The sequence below is a fragment of the Condylostylus longicornis genome, unplaced genomic scaffold, assembly GCF_029603195.1.
Source record: "Condylostylus longicornis isolate FDR11 unplaced genomic scaffold, ASM2960319v2 ptg000028l, whole genome shotgun sequence".
NCBI lineage: Eukaryota > Metazoa > Arthropoda > Insecta > Diptera > Dolichopodidae > Condylostylus > Condylostylus longicornis.
The window spans coordinates 3,639,136-3,658,724 of NW_026577997.1; the positions used below are offsets into that span (position 1 = coordinate 3,639,136).

General features: G+C 22.2%; 1 protein-coding gene across 2 annotated transcripts in view; it reads left to right on the forward strand.

Moving 5' to 3' along the window:
* The window catches only part of LOC129607662 (1-phosphatidylinositol 4,5-bisphosphate phosphodiesterase), a 119,443-nt gene extending 100,185 nt beyond the window's left edge, over positions 1–19,258 (forward strand). Inside the window, exons 6-18 of one of the 2 annotated variants that reach the window (XM_055518803.1) lie at positions 8,422–8,568; positions 8,999–9,078; positions 11,477–11,713; positions 11,800–11,966; positions 12,030–12,240; positions 12,354–12,447; positions 12,520–12,684; positions 12,769–13,168; positions 13,273–14,323; positions 14,396–14,599; positions 14,661–14,817; positions 14,896–14,985; positions 19,045–19,258. In XM_055518803.1, coding sequence (XP_055374778.1) covers positions 8,422–8,568; positions 8,999–9,078; positions 11,477–11,713; positions 11,800–11,966; positions 12,030–12,240; positions 12,354–12,447; positions 12,520–12,684; positions 12,769–13,168; positions 13,273–14,323; positions 14,396–14,599; positions 14,661–14,817; positions 14,896–14,985; positions 19,045–19,113 — 3,072 coding nt within the window. In that variant the 3' untranslated portion in view covers positions 19,114–19,258. Of the gene's footprint in view, positions 1–8,421; positions 8,569–8,998; positions 9,079–10,298; positions 10,379–11,476; positions 11,714–11,799; positions 11,967–12,029; positions 12,241–12,353; positions 12,448–12,519; positions 12,685–12,768; positions 13,169–13,272; positions 14,324–14,395; positions 14,600–14,660; positions 14,818–14,895; positions 14,986–19,044 lie in introns of both variants that reach the window. The other variant, XM_055518802.1, reaches the window with a different exon arrangement.
* The last annotated feature ends 331 nt before the right edge of the window (positions 19,259–19,589 follow it).

Here is a 19,589-nt window from a genome sequence, read left to right on the forward strand (position 1 = left end):
TAACCATTTTATACCTTAAAATCCTTAAAATAATGCAGCTACATTCAGACTAACTCTCTTATACTAACTCTCTCATTTAATAACTTTATCTCTTACCTCTTTAATCTTTTTATTTATATACATTTTTTTCTCAATTTTCAAAGGATGTTATAATTCTTATCACTACATATTTCCGCTCAATGAACTATATATATATATATATATATATATATATATATAAAATAAAAGAAAGCGAAATAAAACAGCAGCTACATACTTTTTTTTAGAAGGTCATTAACTGGTATACGTTCAACCCAAGGTTACAAGTTTTGAACATAGAATAAAATGTGAGAAAAAAAGAAAAAGTGAAAATCATGAAAATAAAACAGATATATGGTTGATCTGAACAACTTTGAGAAAGTTTTATGAAAATATCAAAATTTATTTGATGTTAAAGTTGGTACCATTAAATAGGATTTTTAGGTCATATACCCATTTTGGTATTTAAAATAAATTTTTGAATTAAAATTAACATTTTGCGGGGAATTATTATAAAAAATTCGAAAAGTTACTTTAAGCATAGGATTTTCGAATTGTAAAATTTATTAAATTTTAAATTTTATTATTAAAAATTGTGCTATGTGTACTCTTTCTATCTCTAAAATTATTATAAGTGAAAATTTGACTGGATACTATTGTGAATGACTATTAATGTGAATGCCATAATTATGTTGCCCCATAAATTGTTTCTATGAACTGTTTTCTGTAATATTATAAACGCATTATCAAATTCTAATATAACAGATTCAAATTTCAAATATAATCGCGTAGGGTTATAAAAAAAAAAAAAAATTTTATATCCCGTTTAAAATTTACAAAAGAAGAGTATAAATTTAATATTAAAAATAAGTAAGAAAACAAAGAACAAAATAATAACGACAAAAAAAAAAAATAAATGATATTTTCTTCTTTTTCTTTCTTTCACATTATTGTTATAATATTTTTTTTTTTTGATTATTTTTTAAATAAATATTCTCTTAAGGATAAGCTGAGAATTAATATTTGTAGATGAAAAACAAAACACAATATTAAGAATTTATTTTTTTGTATTTCTTATATAAAATATTTAATTAAGAGTAGTTTTTTTGAAAAAAATTATTTTAGAAAACACATGACAATTCTAAACCAGTAATATATTTTAGTATAGAAAGAAAAAAACAGATGGCCATTCATATGACATTTAATGAAAATTTAAAATGTTTGTGTTTTCACTATAAATTATATAGAAAATTCTAATTTACTTAATTGGGAAATATTTTGGTCTTTATAATATCCAGTGGGAAATTCTGATCAAAAATTCGTAATTAATGCGACAATTTTTGTTTTACCATATTAATTACGAATTTTATTATTAATTTAAAATATATCATAAATGATAGTTATTTTTAAAGCATATTGCAGCTGTCAAAGATTATTCAGGTCGTAAATTGCTTTTATAGAAAATTTTGAGAAATAAGATTTAAGAAAACTATTTTTAATTTTATATAGTTCCTCGAATACAAAAATATCTGGAGTTTTATTGATTTAGTTAAAAAAAATCTCTATATGATCATCAATTGCTTTAAGTATTTATATTTATAATATCCTGTTGAATCGACACAAGTATTTCAATCTATGATATCATATAAGAAGATGAACTAATAATAATAGGCACGAGTTTTTTTAATTTTCATTTTAGAGAATATAATATAAAAATAAGAATAAAAAATTGCATACATTTGGGCGCCATCAAAAAATTTATATAAAATACAGTTAGAAGTATGAAATTTAGAATTCAAATGATAATAAATGAAACAAAAACTTTGTGTGACCTCTTGGCCTCAGTAATAACTCGAGACTGGCTATTCGATAGTAAATAGCACATTTTTCGAGCCCTTTTAGGTTGCAACACACAACAATTAATTTTAAAACTTAGTTTAAATTTTCGAAATCTTAAATATCTCTTAAATGTAAAATTATGTAAAATTAGTCGCTCCACATCAAGATAGTCTTGAATTTAAAATTTAAAATAAAAAGTATAGGAATATATTTAAGAATAAAACAAAGATTCCCTCTACTTTATAATACCACTCACTATACACATTTTAACATTATAAAAAAAAAATTCAATTTATATAAAATATTCATTCGCAAAATTTTTATATTTACAAATTTGATTATATAAAAAATATTAAAGAGAAAAAAAATGTCGTTTTATAACTTTATGCGATACTAAATAAAAATGAAAAGCAAAGAAATTTCATTATATCCCCGGGGAAATAAGTATATGTATAGTATGTATGTATATGTATATATGTAACATATGAGAATGATAAAAAGAGAAATGAATCCTTTGTTATATTTACATTTCTATTCTTTTATATTTTTATTTTCTTTGAATTTAACATTAAAGTATAAAAATATCATTTAGGAAAACAAGAATATATAAGAATTTGAACAAATATACGTACGTATAGATGTAGGATGCATAAAAAATTTTCAAAAATAAAACACAAGTAAGAGTAAAAGTAAAATTTTCTTAAATATTCTTGGTTGTATTTAAGAAGAAAAGAAAAGTTAACAATTTTTTATATACTAACAAGTAAAACCGTTTCAGTTGATCTCAATTAACTGAATTATACCCTGCCATTTACCTTAACAATCTGGTTTTAAAAAAAAAAAAGGTTTTGAAATATTTTAAATATTCTTTTTCAGTTAAATAAGGAAGTCTATGCGATATTGTCCTAAATATACTGGTAATCGTCCTTCTTTTTACTACAACTTCATTCGATTGCATATTCCAGTTCAACTATTCAATAATGAGAATTGCAGAATATTTATAATTTTGAATTCTCAATAGTTGTTTGTTGCAGTAGAAGAAAGTCAACGTAAATTTTTAAGCTGGTACATATTCATACAGCGAACAACACCTTCAGTTGGTTACAAACTCCATACTAAACTTAATATAATCTTCACTAAGGTATAAGAATGTCTAGGTTAAATAAAAAGTAGAAAAATTTAAAGAAACAAAAATAGGTTATATGTGAAAGATTCTTAGAATTTTATATGTTCACATGTATATGGTAATTCGTATTTAATAATATGACATTTAAAGAAATTTAAAGTTATAATAAAATACAAGATTAAATATTAAAATATTACAAAAGAAATTCGCCTGTATTACAAGTTTTAAATTAATTATATTCGAACAATGTCTCAAGACATTCTCTGGCTTAAAAATCGCGGTAAGCCGGTATCAATAGACACACAATTCATTGCATAGACTTTATAGTTGCAAAATAATGCAGCCAAGTGTATTTTTAGTACAATTTCAAAGAAAAGAGAATTTTTTAATTTTAAAGTCACAATCACATCCGAATTTATTGACAACATAAGACATTCATGTATGTGATCATATTTTTAAATTCCACCAAAAAAATATTAATAAATTTTTAAAAAATTTCTACTCCTCTTAACACACATATGTCATTGTTTAATTTAAACATTCTAACAAATTCGAGCGTTTTATAATAACGCATATTATATACATAGCTATATACACACGTACATTTAAATAAAATTAAAAATGATCAAAATATTATACACAAAATTGTGGAAGAGAAAAATATGATTTTTTTTTTTGGCTCTTAATAAAATACCTTTAGGCAATTTTTAAATATATAAGATTAGGCTTCGTGTATAATTTTCTTGTTATCCCGGAACAGAAAACAAAACAAAGAAGACAAAAATTCGACGGAAAATCTTTCTTTATTAAAAAAAAATCCACAAAAATTACTTACCTCTGTAAGTATATATAGTAAATTACTTATGCATAAAAACATATTTACATTATATAGCGTACAATGTACTCGTATATACCGGGGTGTATACATTGTGTAAACATATTGTGATTTAAATGAAAAAAAAATTTTGAGAGTAAAATTGGCATAGCTGTCTTACCTTTAAAAAATATACTTAGTATACCTCTGCTTGTAGATATATACAGGGTTATTCAGCCAGAAGATAGCAGCCATATATCATCATGGCTGTATCATCAGTCTATACATTTTATTAAAATCTTTGGAATAATGAAATATGTTTTTTTTGCTATATTTCCAAAACCATAAAAAATTTTCAAAACCCTCAAATACCCCTTTCAAAAACAGTTTTTTTGAAACTTCTACCTTTTTTAGAGCGGAAGTCATAGGCAAAAAAACGCACGTTAAGATTTCGCTAAAAATTTTCTTAAAATCCGTGCTTTGGTATGTCGGTGCTTCTAACTTGTAGCTGAATAACTCTGTATATTGTAGATATTAATAAATATACAATAAGTCCTTATTACAGCGATTATTCTAAAAAAAAAAAAACAGAAAAAACCAAAAATATTCTTTAATGCCTATATTTTATTAGATTTTCTCCTAGTAATTTTTTTCTTTTTTTTTTTGTTTGTTCTACTAATTAGAATATTTAAAATGTAAAGCTTATTCAGTATCAAAAAAAAGAATTATCTTGTATCATTGAATTTTTTATTAAAATTACAAATCAAATATTAAATATATTGCATACTTTTAGGCAACGTACGAAAATCTATTAAGAAATTAATCGGGTCAGTTTTGTAATACTTGTACTCGTACTATTTTAGTTGAAACTGAAAGAGAAACTCATTTATAATTATGGTCTATAATTTACCTTTAATTAGTCGAGAAATAACGTCTCGATCACATACAAATTAAATAGTATTTTAGAATTTCTTATCATATATAAAAAAATTGTCGATAAAATGCTGGCAGGCAGGGCCTGACAGGCAAACGAACGAACCAATCGCCGAACTGAAAAATAATTTAGAAAAAAAGTAATTAATAAGAGTCTAATGAACAGTAACAAGGCACTCAAAATTGTCATCTAATTAAATTTTTACATTTTAATTGCGTTTGAACGCAATTTATAATTTGTGCTTGCCAGTCTAATTCTCTAATCAAACATTGAAAATATGTGTTATTAAATTAAATTGAGCTCAACAAATTTCTTTCAATTGAATTTGTATTTTTTTAATAAGCTAATATCCAAAATACAATATGAAAAATTTTAAAAGCAGTTTGAATGCTATGTAAGCAGCCAAAAATGAACCGTATCCCACAGTAGTCTATATAAGAACTCCAAAACATCTCAAATTTTTTTCCATATTTGCCTTGCTTTAAGAGAGTTTTTTTCGCTTTATCTTCTTTTACTCCTTGTCCTTGATTTTACCAAAAAAAAATAATCTTTTAAAAAATTATTCTTCTTCTCTGTTTATTTTAATTTTTCCTTTTTTATTTCATTTTTATAATACTATTTAAAAAAAAAAATAAAAAGAAATCCGCAGGATTTTCGTTTTATTTGTTTGGTTTTTTTATTTTATTTTAATATTTAACGTTTTTCTTTTTCCCTTGATGAAAGTTCAAACCGCATCAGAGATGAAATTCTATTATAAAAATTTTACAGTGGTAAAATTAAATATATAATTGTTTTTAATTTAATAAATAATTTAATAAGTTCTTAAAAATGGTTAATCAAGAAGAATATTGGTATTAGCATTGTGTAAATACACAAAAGACAATTTTCGTAATTACACAAACGAACTACTTTTTTTGTGTGGCGTTATTCTAAACTAGAAATTATTATTCACAAGCGTCACTCAAAAAAAGTATGTGTAGTTCGTTGTGTATAATCACAGTAATTGTATTCTGTATTTCAATATAGACTCCATACTTGTGTAAAATAAAGTATTAGAAAAACCAGTGTAACCAATGAATTTCTCTAATCTACTCTAGTTTCTTTAAAAGAAAGGGTTAACAGGCAATTAAAGAAAAAAAAGAAATCTTATTTTAAATTACTAAATCCCACTTTTTTATTAACTTGGTGAGAAAAAAATGAGTGAGAAACGTACGTACATACATTTTTTTAGTGTAATTCTCAATTATTCCCAGCAATTCTCTTTTCTTTCCTGTGCACTTCTTTTAAGAGATAGAAGTGACAAGAGAAGACAAGTTTTAATTAATCTGCACACGACATATGTATATTAAGAAGAGAATGTGAATCAGAGAGTATGAGTAGAAGTGAGAGTCAAAATTTTAATTTGAAAATTAATTAAAGAAGGTGACAAGACATCAAATTAAAGGGCATTTATTAATAATGAAGCATAATTTCACGCTATTATTGTTAACTTAACTTACATATATATACTGTAATAAATACTTAATATTTTTTGCTAAAACACAGGTTTTTCAGACAGAATATTAGAACAAATTTTTATGCTTAATTAATTCTATAATAAAATTTTAAATAAAATCAAAATTTTATTTTAAAATTTTTTGACCGCATCAAATAAAAATAATATTGAACTATCACATTTATTTAATATTAAATTTTTGAAAAATTTAATTAAGAGCAATATTAAACTCTTTTTAACTGCATAAATTCACAATAATTCTTTTCATATCCTTTATATCATATATAAACCACAAAATAAACTTGAAATACTTTTTTAAATAAAATTTTTTTTTTTTTTTAATTATTTATTCAAAAATAATCAAATCGATGACATTGTCTCAATTTCTGTATTATATGAATTTAAATATCAGATTATTGAAAACACATGTTTAATTAACAACATACATTTGTACACATGTAAAAAACTGATTTATACATGATTGACATATACATGTATACATAATATTTGTGTTCAATTATAAATTTCTCGCCCCATTTTGAATTTTAATAAAGAGAAATGAAATTGTTTTATACAAAATATACTACATAATCATAGTTCAATTTAAGGTTATGTCTAAAATATGTCAAAAACTTAATGCCAAATTTTATAGTAATGACATTTGACATAATAATAAGAAAGATTTTTTTCTCTCTATTTGTAAATTTTAGAATACAAAATTTATGATTATTAAAAAATTTAAAATAATATTATGGGGCTAATACGTATGGTTAGCGCAAATTTCAAAAATCCATGTAGCAGAGCAAAAAATTGCACTGCTACAGTAAAAAATTTATATTATATAAAAAAAAATTTCCTTCGCTAATGTAAATTATGTGTTCCATATTTAAGAGGACATCTAAGAGAACAAGTATAACATCTAAAATTTCCGTCAATCGTTAACTAGTTGGAGAAAAATATTTTTTTTTCTACGGTTTTTTTTTTGCACTAATACCAATTAGTGAAAACTCCTATAGTCTTTAAATCCCATAAGAAATAAATTCAAGGTAATTATAATTACTCAGCACCTTATTCAGAACTCAGCATTCTTTTTAATTTTTATCATAAAATTTCAAAATTTTTTATTTTAAATTTTCGCATTGTCACACAACTTTAATTATCTTCATTATGTAGTATAATTTTCTGATTGAAAACTGAGACCTCTTCAATTACAAATTCAAATTTCGTAACAATATTTCAAAAATGTCAACTTCCTTTTTAGTATCCTATGGTAATGTTGCTTTATTAAATTCGAACTTTGAATGACAAGTGACTGATGTAATTTTTATGAAAATAAAATTTTTTTTTATATTTTAATATTTTACTAAATAAAATTTAAATTGATTATTATACTAGAAATTTCCTTAAAAAATTTGTTATACATTTTTTAAAAGTTATAGAAAATGAAAGCAAAAAAAAAGAATTAATTTTTGTATTTTAAATTGAAAATTTCTGAAAATTCTGATGAAATCTAGTTCACTTTATTTACATTTTAATATTTTTTTTTTTTATTTTTAAATTAAATAGAGCACATAAATGTATGTACATATAGTAAATTAATAATATATAAAAAGGACATAGACAAGATTTGTTTTTGTTTTTGTTATATGTAGTACAATATATTAGTATGAAAATTGAAAATCTAATCAAAATGCATTCATGTGACGTACACATGAAATATTATTTTTTAAAAGGTCATATACAATAAAACTAAATTAATACAAAGTGACATCTTTCATCACATGTGGTTTTTTTTATGTGATATAAAAAGTGTATATAACTTAATATGTATATGTATAACAGTTAGACAAATAATGTATAATAAAAACCATTATTCGCGTTTGGAGGACTAAAACATTATTTTTTTTTTGTGAAAATTTTTTCATTTTATATTTTTTATATAAATTGAATTTTTTAGTAATTGTATTTAGGGAAAAAGGCACGTTCAACACAGTTAACTTCACAATTTTTTATTTTATATAGAATGGATACCAATTATTTAAAGTACATGTGTTAAAAATTTTGTATAATATAGATTGCGCAAATAAATTGTTATAATATAGGAAAAATCGGGATAAATTATCAAGTTTGAATAAAATCATAAAATTTAAAATACATATATAATTAAATATATTTTTTAATATTCTTAATTTCAGGAGCCCAAGTTATTAGATAAAGTACGGAAAAAATGTGGTGGTACTGATGAACAATTAGATGAAAGATCATTATGTATATGTACTGGTCCAGATTATATTAATATTACTTATCAGCATATTGTAGCTAAAGATGCCGATACGGCAAAAGTAAGTTATTATAATTAGTTATTAGTTATTATAAAATTTTCTAGTGCTAATACGCTAATATTAAAATTTATTATGAAAATTCATTAAATATCGCTAAAATTTCTATAAATAATTATTAAGTAGTACTGTTTTTTTATTGCTAAATATAAAAAAATCTTGTTTTAAATATTGAATAAAAAATAAGAAAGCTCACAAATCCAAATATAACATCCGTGTTATGTTTTCGAGCTCAATCAAGTTTTAAAATTTCAAAGTACCCAATATTTAAACCTCAAAATTTTAAAATAATTATTGTGTTGAACACACTTAATTTGAATTACAAATTTTTTACAGAATTAAATGGTTTATTATGATTTCCGAAAATGAATATCAAATTACATACATAGTTTTCAATATAAAAAAATTCATATTAAATTTAATTTAATTTTAGATATGGCTAGCTGGTATTAGAAAAATAACTCATAATGTTAAGGCAAATAATATTAGTCCTATGTGGAATTTAAAAAAACAGTAAGTCTTGCCACTCAATCACAAAATCAAGAGAGTAAAGAGTGATAAAATAAATTTTTTAAATATTTTTTTTTCTATTATTTCACACAGTTTAATATAAATTGCATGTAATAAATTTAAATTGTACATAAAATAACTAAATTTATTTCTCTTAACAAAATTTTCTTGTGAAACATAATGTATTTAAAGTAATTGTATTGTGTATGTCATTGTATTTATAATATATGTTAATATTGTTAAATGTGTGATTATATTAGCACTAACATGCCACGAATTCAATATTATACAGTAATACGGTTTTTAAATTCGATTCTACCTAGAAATTATGGTTGAACTGAACTTGACTTAACGGTAAATTTTCGAATGGTAATTTAAATACTGTAATATTACATTAAGGAATTCAATGATATGCTTCAATCAAAAATTAAAGTATTAAAGTAAATATTGATTAAATTTTTAATCACACTACATCAAAATTTGCCAAAAAATATTTATAGCAAGTAGACATATGTAGTAAAATTCCAGCAAAATTTTTATTATAATCGCTGTATGAATATATGAGTCTGCCATTCAGAACGCTGCGTTTAGATCAACATTCTTATAGAATTGCTTTTTTGCTATATTAGAAAAGCTACATTAGTTATATTGAACATCATACGTCAAACGCATTACATACATATGTGACATTTGTTTGAAAATATTTATTATTTGTGGCAATTTAATTTGCAATTTAATTAATGTCATTTCTTTAGCCGGCAGGCGAATGTACATTCTAGACTATCAAAAATGCAGTAATACATGTAAAAATTGTACATTTACACCATATTAATGAATTTTGGAAGTCAACGTACATTCAATTTTAAATAAAAAAAGAAAGGCAGATTCATATATTCACAAAAAAATTTTAGGACAATAGCTCCTAAACATATGCTTCTATGTTCAAAATTCATATAAATAATTGCTTAAGCTTTGGTATAAAATGTTGCTTGTGCATTTCATTAATAATTTAGCCTTAAGTATTTGGGTTTCGTTTTTTTAAAAACCCTTCATTTTATCATTTCATTGCACTTTATTTTCTGAAAAGTATTTAATTTAAATTGCATGTTATGTATTTTCAAAATTATACCACTATTTTTTTTTCTTCTGTTTGCTTTCTTTTATATTCTTGTGTCCGTAAAATGTTTTTTTTTTCAAAATATTAAAAACAAAAAAAAAATTAGCGATGGCAACAAGGATTGCGTACTATTACTCACAATGTTAAAGCCAACAACGCTTGTCCTCGAACAAATTTAATGAAACAGTAAGTAAGAAACTTAAGTAGAAAAAAAATCAAATAAGAACTCTCCAATCATGTTAACTAAATATTTTATATAATAAAGTAGATTACAGATTATTTTACATTTAGTTTTAGATAAATAATTCTCACCTCAAATGTCAAATTCAATTTACTCAATTGGTGTTTTAAATCGTGTCTTCATTTCTCAATTTAAATTTCGATTCTCGTTTTTTCATAAATTTTATATTATATTGAACGACATCTGCTTACAGTTCAATTCAACTTGTATTTTTACTTTAAAATTATTTTACAAAATTTCTTGATTCCCATTTTTCTTGAGATCTGTAGTGTGTAGTGTGTGTTTTAACGTTTAAGATTTTAAAACGAAAGTCAAAAACTTTTTCTTATAGCATAAAAATTTCTTATAACATGCCAAATAGTTTTTTTTTAAATAATAACTAATATACTGAATTATTTTTTATAATAAATTATAAATATTATTTTATAACAATTATAACTGACAATCTTTTTGACATTTATACAATTTAACCACTTAAAAACTTTAAGTCGAAAACAGAACAAGAGCGAATTTCCGCTGCGAAATGTCAAAATTCATATGAAAACACATATTTAAGATTTAAATAAGACTGCCCAAAATCTAGTGAAAATATGAAATTTCTAATTTACTGCTGACACTTTTCTTGACATTATCGATTTCCATATGTGTATGACACTACAAAACATTGAACAGTTGATTTCGCCGTTCTGCTGTTGTTCTGGGTTAACAACGGAAATCGCCATCCGCAATTGCCGTTCACCGCTTTGGTTCTGTTTTTGCAATTAAATGGTATACATATATTAAAATATAAAATCAGGTTTGTATTTGCATGAAATTTGTCGCATTTATTTGATTGACTAACAATTTTTTTTGTGTACGTTTTTTATGTATTTTATTAAAAAAACATTTTTTTAATACTTTCAATCAAAAACAGTCTCCTCTGATTCTAAAATTACTCATAAATAGTTTAATATTAATCTCAAAATTAATTCGAAACTTTGTTAATATTTTTTCAATCAAAATAAAAAAAAAATTAAAACTAATTACAATATTTATTAATTTAGTTGGATGAGATGCGGATTTTTGGTTGATACAAAAGGAAGAATACCAGTTAAAAATTTGGTTAAAACGTTTGCATCCGGTAAAAGTGAAAAATCAGTTTATCAGGCAATAGGTCAAGTTGGTTTACCAAGTGAAAAGAATGCAACAATAACACCCGAACAATTTACATTCGATAAATATTATGCATTATATCATAAAGTATGCCCTAGGAACGATATTGAAGAAGTATTTTTCAATATGTAAGTATAAAACGTATCTACTTATCTACTTATTAGACACCTTTTTTTATAATATAATTATTAATAATTTTGAATTATAATTACAGTACTAAAGGAAAAGCTGAAGTTATAGAATTACCACAATTAGTTCAATTTATGAATGAGAAACAAAGAGATCCTCGACTCAATGAAATTTTATATCCACTATACAGTGAAAAACGTTGTACAGAAATTATAAATGATTATGAAACAAATGATGGTTTAAAAAAGAAGGGTAAATTTACATGCAAAGAGTTAAAATTTTTAATTTTTTATAAATTTTTTATATTTCAAAAAGGTCAACTATCCTTAGATGGTTTAAAAAGGTACCTGATGTCAGATGAAAATGCACCAGTATTTTTAGATAAATTAGAAATATGGATGGATATGGATCAACCATTATCACATTACTATATTAATTCATCACATAATACATATTTATCTGGAAGACAATTTGGTGGTAAAAGTACAGTTGAAATGTACAGACAAACTTTATTAGCTGGATGCAGGTGAGAATTTGATACAGAAATTTTCCTTATAAAATAGAAAAAGCCACCTTAATTGTGTACTACTTCAAATATATTAATAATATTTATTATGCAATTTAATTATTTTAACACAGATGTGTGGAATTAGATTGTTGGAATGGTAAACCACCAACAGAAGAACCAATTATAACTCACGGTATGGCAATGTGTACTGAAATATTATTTAAAGTAAGTAAAATATGAAATATTAATTCTCCTATTCTCCTATTTTATAATATAAATTTTAATTTCTAATTTTAGGATGTTATTGTTGCTATACGTGATTGTGCATTTGTTACATCTGATTATCCTGTTATATTATCATTTGAAAATCATTGTAATCGATTACAGCAATATAAATTAGCTAAATATTGTGATGAAATTTTTGGTGATTTATTATTAAAGGAACCTCTACCTGAATGGCCTGTAAGTAATTAACAACACATTAGTATATATTATTATTAGTATGTATTATTACAAATTTATATTTGGTTTTTATATATTTTTTAGCTTGAACCTGGTGTACCTTTAGCGCCACCGTCGGCATTAAAACGAAAAATTTTAATTAAGAATAAACGCATGAAACCTGAAGTAGAAAAAATTGAATTAGAATTATTTTTAAAAGGTGAACTAACAATTGATGATGAACCATCAGAGGATGCCAGTGCTGTTAAAGCACCACCTGTAGATCCACCACCAGGTGAAGCACCACCGGGTGCTCCTCCACCAGCTGTTGGTCCAGACGGTCAGCCAGCTGTTGGTCCAGATGGTCAACCACTTGGCCCAGATGGTCAGCCAGCTGAAGCTCAAGTAGCATATTCCGGTTCAACAACAAATGTTCATCCTTGGTTATCATCGATGATCAATTATGCTCAACCTGTTAAATTTCAAAGTTTTGAACATGCTATAAGTAAATATTTAACAAATACAAATAATTCGTTTTCTTTGTTAAATTTTAAATGCAAAGTTCACAATTATTTCAATTCTATCTTGTTTTTTTTTGTTTACTTTTAGAGAAAAATATTCATCACAATATGTCATCTTTCTCGGAAACTGCTGCTATGAATTATCTAAAAACAAATGCAATTGATTTTGTCAATTATAATAAACGTCAAATGTCTAGAATTTATCCAAAAGGGTCAAGAGCTGATTCATCGAATTATATGCCACAGACATTTTGGAATGCTGGCTGCCATATGGTTGCATTAAATTTCCAAACATGTGATTTACCATTGCAATTAAATCAGGGTAAATTCGAATATAATGGTAATTGTGGTTATTTAATAAAACCAGATTTTATGAGAAGATCTGACAAAGATTTTGATCCATTCGCTGATGCATCTGTGGACGGTGTATGCGCTGCTTCTTGTTCTGTACAAGTTATTGCTGGTCAATTTTTATCTGAAAAAAAAGTTGGTACATATGTTGAAGTTGATATGTACGGTTTACCATCCGATACAGTTAAAAAAGAATTTCGTACTAGAACAGTTCCAGCAAACGGTTTAAATCCAGTTTATAATGAAGAACCATTTCTGTTTAGAAAAATTGTATTACCCGATTTAGCTGTGTTAAGATTTACAGTATTTGAAGAAAGCGGTAAACAAATAGGACAAAGAATCTTACCATTGGATGGTTTACAAGCTGGTTATAGGCATATATCATTAAGAACAGAAGCTAATTTCCCAATGTCGTTGCCAATGTTATTCTGTAATATTGAATTAAAAATTTATGTACCCGACGGTATGGGTGATTTTATGGCATTATTAACTGATCCTGGTGCTATGGCTGGCAATAAACAAGCAGATAATCTAAAAGGTATGGGTATTGCTGAAACCAGTGGTGGAGCAGCACGTGATGCCATGAATAAGAAAAAAGAAGAAGGACCACCACCATTAGTCTTTGAACCAGTAACTATAGAAACATTACGTGGCGAAAAATGCTTCCAGAAGACAGCCAAAAAACAAAATAAAGAATTAGATACAATGAAGAAGAAGCATTCAAAAGAAAGAATGGCAATGCAAAAAACTCAAAATGCAGCTATCGATAAATTAATCAAAGGCAAAAGGTATATCTTCAATATTATAATTGAATTAATTCAAAATATTTAACAAATAATTATTGTTTTTCGTTTTTACAGCAAAGATGAAATTAAAAATGATTCCGCAATCAAAGATGCTATTGCAAAACAAACAGCTGAATGGGCTGAAATGATTTCAAAACATAAGAAAGAAGAATGGGAAATGCTAAGACAACATGTACAATCCTCTCAAGAGGAAATGGGTAAATTAATGGAAGTTGTACAAGCCGAACAAGTTAAGAAACTTGAAGCAAGACATGCTCAGTAAGTTTTTTTAATTCAATACTTGGTGGGGCTTTTTCACTTTAAATTTTTGTCTTTTTAGGGATGTTAAAGATTTAAATGGCAAGCAAGCTAAAGTATCTGTTGAAACAGCTAAAGAGGTCCAAAATGATAAAACACTTAAATCAAAACAAGCTAAAGATAAACGTTTACGAGAAAAGAAAGCTCAAAATGTAAAAAGATTTATTGAAGAAAAAAAGGTAAAAGAGAATATAGCAAATAATAAAAATAAATTTTGAAAATGGAAGAAATAATAAAAATAATTAACGTAATTTTAGACATTGAGCATAAAGCAAGGACGTGAAAAAGAAAAATTAGGTGTAGCTCATAAGAAACAACTAGATGATTTTAGTAAAGATGTTGAAAAGGTACTACAGGCTTTGATAAATGATCCCCCAAGTCCAACTCATGTCACCAGTTATGAAACCGTTCTTTAAGAGCAAAAACATTTTAGTTTTTTAATTTTTTCTTTTGTTTTTGTATATAAAAACATTTACGTTCGTTTTTTTTTGCAAAAATTATATAATATTTATAATTTTAATAATTTTCATTGTAATTAAATAAACTAGTTTAGTATTTTTTAGTTCCATATTATTTAAAATTTAATTTTTGTTTTTTACAATGCAATATTTTTTATGTTTTTATTTAGCCTTTCAAAGAATTATTATAATTTTGTATATCATTTCTTTTCAATTTAATATTAATTTAATTAAATTTCTTATAATTTTATAATTAAATAGCTAAGCTCTATTTTGTAGAATTGTTTTTTTTTTATACTATTATAAAGTTAATTACAAATGCTATTAACAAAGTGAAAAAAACTAGTATCTGTTAATAATTATTAATTTTGAATAAATATGATTTTTTTCATTTTTAATTTAAATTAATAATTATCAATTCAATTAATTATTTACAATTTATTTAATTTATATAATTCATATGTATAGCTTGAAATTGTTTTATAATTTTATAAATAATTAACAAAAGAAGTACACACAATAAATATTTAGATTCATAAAGCATATATTAAAAGTTAATGTATATGAAGTGATAATTTTAAATATGATTATATAATATACTATAAATATTTAGATATATTTATACAAGTATATTGCAATTAATCAATAAATTATTTAAGAAATAAGATAAAAATTAAGTACGTATATATATATAGAAATTCGTATTGAAATTAGAAAATAGTAATTGTAATAATAACAATGTAAGATATAAATTAGGAAATTATAGGAAAAAAAAACTAGCTTCCAAATTAAAGTCATAAAAATATAGTTAAAAAATATTCAAATATAAAATTTAGAATAAATTTAATAGAAATACTTAATTAGAAAATAAATAAATTTAATTTGGTAAAAGAAAACGAGAAAAATTAATGAAATAATTATTATTTCTGTAATTAATTATTTTAATTATAATTTCTGTATATTTTTTAATAGTAAATTCAAAATTTAATATTCATATAACAACGTATTAAATAATTGTAAAGAAAATTCTTTTGAAATTTTATATTTAAATAATTTTAAGTAAATATAATTATTTTCATTTCATTTATTTAATATAATTTAATTCAATAATGTATTTAAATACCTAAAATTTTAACTTTAACTTTTACTAAATTGAATTTCTTATTACTTTATTAAATTTAAACTAAAAATGTTTAGAAAATTGCTACCATATTTTTTTAAAATACAATTTTTTTTCAGTACCTAAAACCAAAATCTTATTTGTTGTAATTGCAATTAGTACAAAAATGAGAAAACTAAACATAAATTTTGAAAAGAAAAACCCAATTTTTTTGAATAAAAATATATATTAAAAAAAAAATAATGATATTCAATCAAATTTTCTTAATAGAAATTATTGATTCGGTTATTAAACAATCTGTAATAAAGCATAAAACAATAAATCAAATTTCTTTATTTTAATTAAAAATAATTACATTTCAAATATTTAACAAAATTAAGATATTATTACCTTTTTTTTATTAAATTTTCACTTCTTCTTCTATTTTTTCTATTCAAAGCACATATTTTTGTATTAATTACAGTTTTTATCTTCAGTAATTTAATTTAAATGTAAAAAATATATATATTTTTTTTATTATCTTAAAATATCTATAAATTTTGTGAATAATACAGAAACGTATAAAATTAAACAAAAAAATTAATTTGAATTGAATAGTAAATTTAGTATTAAAAACGTAAAATTATAATATAGAAATGAAAAAAAAAAAACAATAATTTAGAAATTAGAAAATACAAAATGTAATTAAAAATATTGAAATAATAATTTTAAAATTAATTAAAATTAATATTTGATTAATATATTGTAATAGAAATATTTGTATATATAAATATATGCGCACATTTTAATGTATATTTATTATATACACACAAAACACACACAATTGTTATTTATATATGTATATAAAATATACATATTAATGTATATAAATTCTTAATTAAATTACATAAATAATTTCTAATTTTAATATTTTTATATGATGTTATAAAGTAATTTATAGTCGATTTTTTTGTGTTTCTTTTTTTTTTTTGTTTTAATTAATAATATCTTTGAAATTTCAATTTAAAATTTTTTTTTCTTTGAAAATTTTTATTGACTTTATTTAATTTTTATTAGTACCTAAATTATAATTTAATAGAATAATATTAATTTTATATACAAATTTGTATATATATAAAATATCTATAAAATACTATATTATTGAAATTGTCTATATTTCATTTTATTTATTCTCAATTTATTTAATTAATTATTTAGTTCTTTCTTTTTATAATTATAATATAAATATTTTTTATAAAAATTAAGTTTGAGTTGCCCCCATCTAAATACAACACCAACATTTAAAGCATGAAACCCTTATAATTTTTTTTCATTAAATATAAATAAATATGTATGTTTAAGAAATAATTAAATTATTATTTATTTTTAATAATCTTTTTTTTGTGTTCTGTTTTTGTTTTTTTTATTTTTTTTATTTTTATTCACTTTGTTTCACTATAGATATATTTATTTATTTTTTGTAGAGCATGATGTGTAATTTAAGAGATAAAAAAATTTGAATTAATTAAAATTTAATTTTACAATTAAATAAGTATTTATATATAAATTATATTATAAAATAAATGGATAATATAAAAAAAAAATAAGATAAACAAAAATTATTTTATTTTATTTTACAAATACAAAATTTTTTTTATTAATTTTATTATTTCATATTTCATTTAATATATTTATTAAATATATTCATATCTCATTAAAATTCATAAAATTTTTTTAAATTTTCATATAATTAAATAATTAGTATTAATATATTAATTAAAATTAACTGTAGATTTCATTAATTTTTTTTAATTTTTTTAATATGTGTAATTAATATATAAATTTAAGTTGTAATCAAATTTCATTATATATTTTCATTAGTAATTTTATTTTTCTCAAATATTAAGTAAATAATATTGAAAGAATTTTATTAAAAATTTATTTAATTACATCATATTAGTTATGCAATTAAAAAATATAAGATATTTTACAAACTAAACATTTTAATTTTTTTAAAAATAAAAAGAAGCTCGTCTTTATATTTTAATTATAATAAATTTGTAATACATTAAGTATGCGAGTTTTTGCTTTATTTGTACGTTTCCAAATGATAAACTAATAAATAATTTTACATAAAAAAAAAATTTAATTAAATTCTTTCAATATTTTTTTTTCAACATCAACTTCAATTTTATATTTTTATAAAGGTTAGTAAATTATAAAATATATTATTTACAGTCATAGAAAAATAAAATGCAAAATAAAATTTAAAATAAAGTTAAAAAATTACAATAAAACTAATCTCTATTTTTTTATATATATATAAAAAGTCTATTGCTATAAATTTTTATATAAGTTCTTTTTATATACAAAAATGCACTTTATATTTTTTTAATTAAATTTTTCACAACTAATAAATTACTTTCGAAATTATTTGATAATTATAAAAAAAAATTCAATTAAAGAAGAAAATAACAAAAACACCGCAGTACAAAAAATGGTATCTGTATTTATACAAATAAATATTAAAAATTAAGTAAAATAAAAAATTTAAATATATTTTATAAAACTGCTACCTACTTTAATTCAATATAACATTTTTATATATAAAAAATAAGTAATTCAATAATATATTTTATTATTTTATATACTAACCTTTATACTATAGTTAAAACATTTCAAATAAATCATTTAATCCAAAAAAAAAAAAATTCCTATATAATAAATAAAATATTAAATAATGAAATTTTTTAAAAATATTAAATAAAAAAAATATTAATTTTTTTTTTTTAATTTTTTTCTATCACACACTTACCTACTATTTTTTTATTATACTTCTATATCATCAGTTACTTGAAATGTATAAAATGGAAGAGGAATCATTTAAAATATATGGAAAGAGTGAATTCGCCATCTAAATCGATTGCATCCTTCCCTCACAAAAAAAAATTCAAAAAAAAAAAAAAACAAATGCATCAATAATCAATAAAAATTAAAAAAACAAAATTCATTCCAATATAAGAAATTAAAATAACTACAAAAAAAAAAAAAAAAAAACAAAAATCAATTCCAAAATTTCAATAAAAAATTAAAACATTTATAATATAATTTACATACATACATATTTATATATATATAGGCATATATATTTGTGTATGTAAAACAAAAATGTGAAGTTAAAAACAAAAATTTCAAAATTTACAAACAATTTGTATTAAAAAATTCTTCAATTTAAAGGTAAACAAAAAAATTTTTTATTTAAAATAAAAATTTTGAAATTATTTTTTACTTCATAGCTATTTGTTTTTTCAAATAAAATTAAAAATTTTAATTTTAAATAAAATTTAATTAAAAAAGCAAAAGAGAAAACAAACAGCTGAATTAAATTTTAAAA